The sequence below is a fragment of the Nerophis ophidion genome, linkage group LG08, assembly GCF_033978795.1.
Source record: "Nerophis ophidion isolate RoL-2023_Sa linkage group LG08, RoL_Noph_v1.0, whole genome shotgun sequence".
NCBI lineage: Eukaryota > Metazoa > Chordata > Actinopteri > Syngnathiformes > Syngnathidae > Nerophis > Nerophis ophidion.
The window spans coordinates 13,023,199-13,034,245 of NC_084618.1; the positions used below are offsets into that span (position 1 = coordinate 13,023,199).

General features: G+C 33.0%; 1 protein-coding gene across 3 annotated transcripts in view; it reads left to right on the forward strand.

Annotated features, from left to right (window-relative positions):
- Positions 1-8,418, forward strand: part of qki2 (QKI, KH domain containing, RNA binding 2) — a 98,173-nt gene extending 89,755 nt beyond the window's left edge. For all 3 annotated transcript variants that reach the window (XM_061907709.1, XM_061907710.1, XM_061907711.1), the window contains one exon: positions 4,392-8,418. In XM_061907709.1, the coding sequence (XP_061763693.1) occupies positions 4,392-4,414 (23 nt within the window). In that variant the 3' untranslated portion in view covers positions 4,415-8,418. The remainder of the gene's footprint in view (positions 1-4,391) is intronic.
- Positions 8,419-11,047: the final 2,629 nt, after the last annotated feature.

Consider the following 11,047-nt stretch of genomic DNA (forward strand, 5'->3'; position numbering starts at 1 on the left):
ATTGATTTGACCATTGAATTTTGGTCATTTCCCAACCAAAACAAATACAACATTAAATCAATGCTGGGTTCTAACGTTGATTTGACCATTGAATTTTGGTAATTTACCAACCAAAATCCTACAACTCAAACATAACATTTAAAAAATATGCTTTTTGATGACGTTTAATCAATGTTGGGTTGTGACGTTGATTGGACCATTGAAATTTGGTCATTTCCCAACCAACAACGTAGATCCAACGTTAGACACCAATGTTGTCTCAATTTACAACTAGTTTTTAGGGTCATTTTTAAAGGACATGTACGTAAAAACAACGTTGCATCAATGTCTTGTGCCTGCCGGGCCAGAGGTCTTGCTTAGGGCTGCACGATTTCAAGAAAAACAGGAATGAGGTTTTTCTCCTCAACAATTGCGATTGGATTTTCCATTTATTTCCAAACACACATGTATATACAACTTCTAAATGCATAAAACTGCGGAAATGTTGAGTGGAGGAAGACATGTTACTTTTTGACTTTTTAACATATTCTGGTCTCAAGGTGCAGTCATTTGGATTTAGACTACATCATGCTCTTAAACTGGAAAAAATAATAGAAATCAATAAAAACATCCATTTTTTTACCGCTTGTCCCTTTTGGGTGTCCCACAAATTGCCAATAAATTGTCGACATTATTTTGTGATCAAATAAGCACTAATTTAATTATAATATATAATAATAGATAGGAGAGAGAATTTTTGGGCGCCGAACGATTCAATTCGATTCCTTGGGTGACGATTCGATTCAGAATCGGTTCTTGATTCAAAGCGACTCTTGCAATGTATTAGTTGGTGTAATAAATATAATGAAACTTTTTTTAAAACAGGTTAAAAGTTAGAAAAGCTTCATGTAGTTGCCTGCAGATGGCCTAAAATCATTATTTATTTATTTATTTTTTTTTTTTAATACATTCTTATAAAACTTATTTTAAAGAAATGTTTTTAAAAAATGAAGGATTATTTATTAAAATCCATCCATTTTCTACAGTTTGTCCCTTTCGGGATCGCGGATTATTTAAAATATTTTTATTAATTTATTTAATTTTTAATCGATTTTTGGATAGAAAAGCCTCATGTGGTTGCACGGAGATGGCCTAAAATCGTTTTTTGTTTTTTTAATAAATTGTTATAAAAAAATGTTTTAAAAGCAATAAACAAATATTTAAAAAATTAAATAATTTTTTAAAATCCAACCATTTTCTACTGCTTGTCTCCTTCGGGGTCGCGGCATATTTAAGATATTTATATGAATTTATTAAAATTTTTTTATCGATTTTTGGATAGAAAAGCTTAATGTGGTTGCATGGAGATGACCTAAAATCGTTTTTTTTTTGTTTTGTTTTTAAATACATTCTTATAAAAAAATATATATATATTAAAAAAGCAATGAAGAAATGTTAAAAAAATTGAATATTATTTTTTTAAATCCATACATTTTCTACAGCTTATCCCTTTAGGGGTCGCGGCTTATTTAAAATATTTTTATTAATCTATTAAAATTTTAATTGATTTTTTGGATGAAAATGTTTCATGTGGTTGCATGGAGATGGCCTAAAATCGTTTTTTGTTTTTTTTAAATACATTGTTATAATTTTTTTTTTTTTAAAGCAATGAACAAATATTTAAGAAATTTAAAAGTATTTTTTAAAATCCATTTATTTTCTACTGCTTGTCTCTTTCGGGATCGCGGCATATTTAAAATATTTTCATAAATGTATTACATTTTTAATCGATTTTTGGATAGAAAAGCTTCATGTGGTTGCATGGAGATGGCTTAAAATCGTTTTTTTTTTTTTTTTTTTTTTTTAAATACATTCTTATAAAAAAAATTCTTAAAAAAGCAATAAAGAAATGTTAAAAAAATTTAATATTATTTTTTTAAATCCATACATTTTCTACAGCTTATCCCTTTCGGTGTCGCAGCTTATTTAAAATGTTTTCATTAATTTATTAAAATTTTAATAGATTTTTTTGGATGGAAAAGTTTCATGTGGTTGCCTGGAGATGGCCTAAAATATATATATATATATCTTTTTTAAAATATATTCTAATATTTTTTTTTTTAAAAAGTAATTAAAAAAAATGTTTAAAAAAATTAAAGATTCTTTTTAAAAATCCATCCATTTCCTACCGCTTGTCCCTTTCGGGATCGCGGCTTATTTCAAATATTTTCATTAGTTTATTAAATTTTTAATCGATTTTTGGATAGAAAAGTTTCATGTGGTTACAGGGAGATGGACTAATATATATATATATATATATATATATATATATATACATATATATATATATATATATATATATATATATATATATATTTTTTTTTTTTTTTAAATACATTCTTATGAAAAAAAAAGAAGAAGAAAAAAATGTATAATAATTGTATTTCTGGACTGTATATGTCAACAATCCGATAAACAAATGTTAATTTTTTTTTAAAAGATTCATATTTAAAATCAATCCATTTTCTACCGCGTGTCCCTTTCGGAGTCGCGGCTTATTTAAATAGTTTTTATTGAATTATTGCATTTTGTAGTGATTTTTGAACATTATGAATGGATTTAGAATCGAGATAAATAAAATTTAAAAAATACGATACTATTTTTTGTGCACGCCTAATAATGCAATAACCATTTAAAAGACTATAAACGGATAAAATATATCAAATGTAATATAATTAATAAATATTTATATATATAATAAATAAAATATGTAATATAAATTTCACATTACTGTAGAATTGTTTACCATTGTACTGTAATTGGAAAGTAACTTTTAATCATCCTAAATTAACAAAAAAACAAACAAATTTCTGTAAGCAAAAAATAAACTTAAATATTGAACATCTTAAAATACTTTTTTTTTTTTGCCCTATTGGAAAAACTAGATCGGGTTGTCATTTTTTTTTTCCGTCCGTGTTCATGGGCTCGTATTGCCCATCCGGTTAGAAGCCAAAATACATCACATTTTGTCCACGTATTCGTATTTTTTTTTCCTCGTAATTTTTGTTACTTTGTTTATTTTCCCCCGTCCGTGTTGATGGGCTCGTATTACCCATCCGGTTTGACGCCGAAATACGTCACATTTTGTCTTTGTATTCGGGTTTTTTTTCGTCTTAATTTTTGTTACTTTTTTTTCCCCCCCCGTCCGGGTTGATGGGCTCGTATTGCTCATCCAGTTAGAAGCCGAAATAGTTCACATTTGGTATTCGTATTTTTATTTGTCTTAATTTTTGTTGCCCCCCGTCCGTGTTGATGGGCTCGTATTGCCTATCCAGCTTGACACCAAAATACGTCACATTTTGTCCTCGTATTCGAATTTTTTTTTCTCTTAATTTCTTCCCCCCGTCCTTGTTGATGGGCTTGTATTACCCATTCGGTTTGATGCCGAAATACGTCACATTTTGTCTTCGTATTCGATTTTTTTTTCGTCTTAATTTTTGTTACTTTTTTTTCCCCCCCCGTCCGGGTTGATGGGCTCGTATTGCTCATCCAGTTAGAAGCCGAAATAGTTCACATTTGGTATTCGTATTTTTATTTGTCTTAATTTTTGTTGCCCCCCGTCCGTGTTGATGGGCTCGTATTGCCTATCCAGCTTGACACCAAAATACGTCACATTTTGTCCTCGTATTCGAATTTTTTTTTCTCTTAATTTTTTTTCCCCCGTCCGTGTTGATGGGCTCGTATTGCCCATCCGGTTTGACGCCGAAATAACACATTTTGTCTCCGTATTCGTTTTTTTTTCCCCTCTTAATTTGTGTCACTTTACAGAACTTCTCGCTGGCAAGTCGCCAGCGAATGACTGAAAAGAGGGCTCACTGTGTTCAGTTAATTTTTTTTTTTACTGTTAAAGCTCTGCACGGCGAGGAATACAAACACGTTTATCGACGGTAAACGTCACCATGAACTAACCGCACACAAAAATGTGCAGTTAGTTAGTTAGTTAGTCAAATCTTTAAAGGAAATAAAGGAAAATTCTGATTGGCCAGCATGTCTTTCACTCCAAAAATAGATTAAAAAAACTCCACCTTTTTGCGGTTTTTGGTCATTTTCTCACTAGTGACAAATGAATGGTGCAGCCCTAACACCGTCCCCGCCCGCCCCCCGCCGCCCCCCTCATGAAACCATGCCGGCTCCTCGGTGGTTTCACCGCCTCATCCTCAGGACGTAGCTCAGCCACAGAATCTGCCTTGTTGTCATCCTGACGCCACTAGCGGACACTAATCTCTCTTTCTATCTTTCTGTTGTCGTTGTTTTTCCTCCTCTTCACCTCCCCTCCTTCTGTGTTTGCCCTCTTTTTTTTTTTTTTTCTTTCTTTCTTTCTGTCGTCTCGTCCGTGTCCTGTCTAACTCTAGCTGCCACGGCAACTAACCCATGACCCCGCCCCTTGACCTTCTGACCTTTCCACCCACCGATGACCCCGCCCATCTCCGCACTGCTGGCGCGCTCATTGGCCAGGCGCCCCCCCTCCCTACCCCACCTTACCCCCCCCAGCCCCCCAGAGGCCGGCGGCCGGGAGCGACCCGACTGCTTCTGTCTAACCAGCGGACGGCGGCGGCCACGGCGCCCGTAACCCGGCGGGGACCGCGCCCATCGACCTTTAGCCGACGTGCCTTCCTGTCCTCTCACATTGTACTCACAGCAGGGGGGCGCTGAGTCCACCAGCAATAATTACTACTAAAGACTACTGAAGATGCTAATTGCACTCATCCTGCACGGACGGCGTCCATGAGAGGTGCGCATTCTACTTCAGCTCAACAATCTCCGCATATATTTGCATATTCAATTAACCACCTCGTTAACCCACACCCAAATTTTTAAAATTATATTTATATAGCGTTTTTACATAGTGAAACCCAATATCTAAGTGTGGGTACAGTGACTAGGATGGCGGAAGCGGGGATCGAACCTGGAACCCTCGAGTTGCTCTACCAGCCGAGCTATACCGCCTAAATACAACCCATCCCTGCAAAATTTTGACAATTGAAATTGTCCCTGGGCGGCGTTTAAAAGCAGGCTTGGGCTATTATTTTGCCACGGGGGGAAAAATTTTGCGGAAAAAAAATGACTCTGGGGGCCCGTATATCTGGTTTTTAGGAACAAAACCTCGAAATAATGTCTGATTGAAAGCTAAAAACGCTATGACAGACCGCCTTAAAAAAAAAACAGAATGGAATTTTTCATTTAAATTTACATTACTATGAACGATAAAACACTGAAAATCGACAACATATAAATGTCTCTATTGACATACTTTATAATCAAGCGTAACGCAATAAAAATTCCACAAACACAGCAAAATATGAACTCAAAGGGTAAAAATCAATTTTAAATAGCTACAAAAAAATTGTGGAATAATTGAACAGCTTAACCGCCAAATTTAGAAAAGAAAAAAATTAGTATATCTGATTTTTTTTAGGAACAAAACCTTGCAATAATGTCTAATTGAAAGCTAAAAAGGTTTTGACAGACCGCCTTAAAAAAACGAATGGAATTTTACATTTTATTTTACTGAATGAGACGCATGAAAAAAAAGAATGGACAAAATTAACTATGACGGATAAAACACTGAAAATTGACAACATATAAATGTCTCAATTGACATATTTTATAATCAAGCGTAACGCAATAAAAATTCCACGAACACAGCAAAATATGAACTCAAATGGTAAAAATCAATTTTAAATAGCTACAAAAAAATTGTGGAATAATTGAAAAGCTTAACCGCCAAATTTAGAGAAGAAAAAAATTAGTATATTTTATTTTTTTTTAGGAACAAAACCTTGCAATAATGTCTGATTGAAAGCTAAAAACGCTATGACGGACCGCCTTAAAAAAAAACAGAATGAAAATTTTCATTTAAATTTACATTACTATGACCGATAAAACACTGAAAATTGACAAGATATAAACGTCTCAATTGACATATTTTATAATCAAGCGTAACGCAATAAAAATTCCACAAACACAGCAAAATATGAACTCAAATGGTAAAAATCAATTTTAAATAGCTACAAAAAAATTGTGGAATAATTGAAAAGCTTAACCGCCAAATTTAGAGAAGAAAAAAATTAGTATATCTTATTTTTTTTTAGGAACAAAACCTTGCAATAATGTCTGATTGAAAGCTAAAAACGCTATGACAGACCGCCTTAAAAAAAAACAGAATGAAAATTTTCATTTAAATTTACATTACTATGACCGATAAAACACTGAAAATTGACAAGATATAAATGTCTCAATTGACATATTTTATAATCAAGCGAAAGGCAACAAAAATTCCACAAACACAGCAAAATATGAACTCAAAGGGTAAAAATCTATTTTAAATAGCTACAAAAAAATTTTGGAAAAATTGAAAAGCTTAACCGCCAAATTTAGAGAAGAAAAAAATGAGTCTGGGGGCAGGTATATCTGATTTTTTTTTAGGAACAAAACCTTGCAATAATGTCTGATTGAAAGCTAAAAAGGTTTTGACAGACCGCCTTAAAAAAACGAATGGAATTTTCATTTTTTTTACTGAATGAGATGCATGAAAATAAAGAATGGACAAAATTAACTATGAACGATAAAACACTGAAAATTGACAACATATAAATGTCTCAATTGACATATTTTATAATCAAGCGTAATGCAATAAAAATTCCACAAACGCAGCAAAATATGGACTCAAAGGGTAAAAATCAATTTTAAATAGCTACAAAAAAATTGTGGAATAATTGAAAAGCTTAACCGCCAAATTTAGAGAAGAAAAAAAATGAGTCTGGGGGCCGGTATATCTTATTTTCTTTTAGGAACAAAACCTTGCAATAATGTCTGATTGAAAGCTACAAAGATTTTGACGGACCGCCTTGAAAAAAAAAAAACTGAATGGAATTTTTCATTTAAATTTACATTACTAGGAACGATAAAACACTGAAAATTGACAACATATAAATGTCTCAATTGACATATTTTATAATCAAGCGTAATGCAATAAAAATTCCACAAATACAGTAAAATATGAACGCAAAGGGTAAAAATCAATTTTAAGTAGCTACAAAAAAATTGTGGAATAAATGAAAAGCTTAACCCCCAAATTTAGAGAAGAAAAAAATTAGTCCGGGGGCCGATATATCTGATTTTTTTAGGAACAAAACCTTGCAATAATGTCTGATTGAAATCTAAAAAGGTTTTAACAGACCGCCTTAAAAAAACTAATGAAATTTTACATTTTTTTACTGAATGAGACGCATGAAAATAAGGAATGGACAAAATTAACTATGACCGATAAAACACTGAAAATTGACAACATATAAATATCTCAATTGACATATTTTATAATCAAGCGTAAAGCAATAAAAATTCCACAAACACAGCAAAATATGAACTCAAAGGGTAAAAATAAATTTTAAATAGCTACAAAAAAATTGTGGAATAATTGAAAAGCTTAACCGCCAAATTTAGAGAAGAAAAAAATGAGTCTGGGGGCCGGTATATCTGATTTTTTTTAGGAACAAAACCTTGCAATAATGTCTGATTGAAAGCTAAAAATGTTTTGACAGACCGCCTTAAAAAAAAAAAAATGAATGGAATTTTGCATTTAAATTTACATTACTATGAACGATAAAACACTGAAAATTGACAACATATAAATGTCTCAATTGACATATTTTATAATCAAGCGAAAGGCAACAAAAATTCCATAAACGCAGCAAAATATGAACTCAAAGGGTAAAAATCAATTTTAAATAGCTGCAAAAAAATTGTGGAATAATTGAAAAGCTTAACCGCCAAATTTAGAGAAGAAAAAATGAGTCTGGGGGCCGCTATATCTGATTTTTCTAGGAACGAAACCTCGCAATAATGTCTGATTGAAAGCTAAAAAGGTTTTGACAGACCACCTTAAAAAAACGAATGGAATTTTACATTTTTTTTACTGAATGAGACGCATGAAAATAAAGAATGGACAAAATTAACTATGAACGATAAAACACTGAAAATTGACAACATATAAATGTCTCAATTGACATATTTTACAATCAAGCGTAACGCAATAAAAATTCCACAAACACAGCAAAATATGAACTCAAAGGGTAAAAATCTATTTTAAATAGCTACCAAATAATTGTGGAATAATGGAAAAGCTTAACCGCCAAATTTAGAGAAGAAAAAAATGAGTCTGGGGCCGCTATATCTTCTTTTTTTAGGAACAAAACCTTGCAATAATGTCTGATTAAAAGCTAAAAACGCTATGACGGACCGCCTTAAAAAAAACAGAATGGAATTTTTCATTTAAATTTACATTACTATGAACGATAAAACACTGAAAATTGACAACATATAAATGTCTCAATTGACATATTTTATAATCAAGCGAAAGGCAACAAAAATTCCACAAACGCAGCAAAATATGAACTCAAAGGGTAAAAATCTATTTTAAATAGCTCCAAAAAAATTGTGGAATAATTGAAAAGCTTAACCGCCAAATTTAGAGAAGAAAAAATGAGTCTGGGGGCCGCTATATCTTATTTTTTTAGGAACAAAATCTTGTAATAATGTCTGATTGAAAGCTAAAAAGGTTTTGACAGACCGCCTTAAAAAAAACGAATGAAATTTTCCATTTTTTTACTGAATGAGACGCATGAAAATAAAGAATGGACAAAATTAACAATGAACGATAAAACACTGAAAATTGACAACATATAAATGTCTCTCTTGACATATTTTATAATCAAGCGTAACACAGTAAAAATTCCACAAACACAGCAAAATATGGACTCATGGGGTAAAAATCGATTTTAAATAATTACAACATTTTTTTTGGAATGATTGAAAAGTTAAACCGGGCCTTAATTTACCCAGTTTGGGTTTAAACACCAGCTGTCTAAAATACTTTTTTTTGTGCAGACCAGGGATGTCCAAAGTCCAAATTTTTTTAAAGGCCCCCCCAGACCCATTTTTAAAATACTATTACAAGAAGGAAAAAAAACAAAGAGCATAGAAAGTGGAATAAAAGAGCCAAAAAGTTGCAAGGAAATGAGAAAATTTTGCAATATTGACACTGATACCACAAAAACTGTTTTTATTATTTATTTTAAAATTGTCATTATACTGTATATATATATATATATATATATATATATATATATGTATATATATATATATATATATATATATATATATATATCAAATTTTGTGATGTTTTTTAGCTATATTATATATACATATATTATTAGCTATAAAGATAGATTTTTAGATATTACACTCATTATTAGCTTTATCAGTTATAATATAACACACAATTTGTGATAGTTTAGCGTTTAATTACCTACATTGGACTTGAACAAAAATACAAAACTTATTTAAATTTACGTAGCAAAAAAAACCTAAAAACATTGATAGCAAATTTTAAATAAAATCACAACCTGTTTAAAAAAAATTGCTAGCATTTCAAAAAGCTTCTACAAAATAAAACAAAAAAAATCACCAAAACAGCCTGGAAATTCCTAAATTCTTAAAAAATATATATTTTTAATTATTTTTTACCTTACCCCCGGCATATTCAATTAAAAAGATGCATGATTAGACATTACACTCATCAGCTTTATCTGCTAAAACAGTGGTCCCCAACCACTGGGCTGTGGCTCGATTGGAAGAATTTTTAATTATTATTATTATTATTATTTGTTTTTATTTTTTTTACTTATTAAATCAACATAAAAAAACACAATATACACTTACAATTAGTGCACCCATCCAAAAAAACCTCCCTTTTTCATGAAAAAAAAAAAAAAGTAGGGTTGGGTTTTATAAGGCCCCCAGTACTTTGCAATGCAGTCTGCTGAACATAACGGAAAGTGACTCTCTACTTTTAATTTTCCTGAAGGAATAAATAAAGTACTGTAATTGTATACGGCGTGGCGCAGTGGGAGAGTGGCCGTGCGCAACCCGAGGGTCACTGGTTCAAATCCCACCTAGAACCAACCTCGTCACGTCCGTTGTGTCCTGAGCAAGACACTTCACCCTTGCTCCTGATGGGTGCTGGTTGGCGCCTTGCATGGCAGCTCCCTCCATCAGTGTGTGAATGTGTGTGTGAATGGGTGAATGTGGAAGTAGTGTCAAAGCGCTTTGAGTACCTTGAAGGTAGAAAAGCGCTATACAAGTACAACCCATTTATCATTTATTTATTTATAATTTAATCTTTTTTTTATATAGCGCTTTTCTCTAGTGACTCAAAGCGCTTTACAAAGTAAAACCCAATATCTAAGTTACATTTAAACCAGTGTGGGTGGCACTGGGAGCAGGTGGGTAAAGTGCCTTGCCCAAGGACACAACGGCAGTGACCAGGATGGCGGAAGCGGGAATCGAACCTGCAACCCTCAAGTTGCTGGCACGGCTGCTCTACCAACCGACCCAATCTACCACTGCAAAGCTGGAATTGCCACGATGCACATTTTAAGACATTCAACACTCAGCGCTTAAGGGTTGGGAGTTGGGGGTTGAATCCCCGAAAAATGATTTATCCAGAGCTCTGCCGCTCACTGCTCCCCTCACCTCCCAGGGGGATGGGTCGAATGCAGAGGACACATTTCACCACACCTTGTGTGTGCTAGCATTCATTGGTACTTCAATTTTAAAATGTGTCACGTTTCATGTGTCAGGTCAACCGCAATAAATGGGGGCCGTATGAATCTGTTGCTTTGATTGACCTACATTGTTTCAACTAAAGGACTTTGAAAACCGAATCTGCGCCCCGGAATCATCGTCCCTTCCCTTAAATGTCGTTTCTAAAAAAAAAAAAGACAAGTGCCTTATTTCACGTCCAGCGTGGGCTTTGTTGAGCGTCAAGTAAAATGCCAAAAAAAGCAGACCCTCTCCATTCCCTTTTTCCAAAGTCATCCGCCAGGGTGAAATGCAAAAGTGTGTTCAATTGTGCCGAGGACTTCAGACTTGTACTGTCTATCTGCCCCCAAAGGACCGCAAGTGCCAACACAGTATTAATAACGCAGGTGCCTACTTTGTGTGTGTG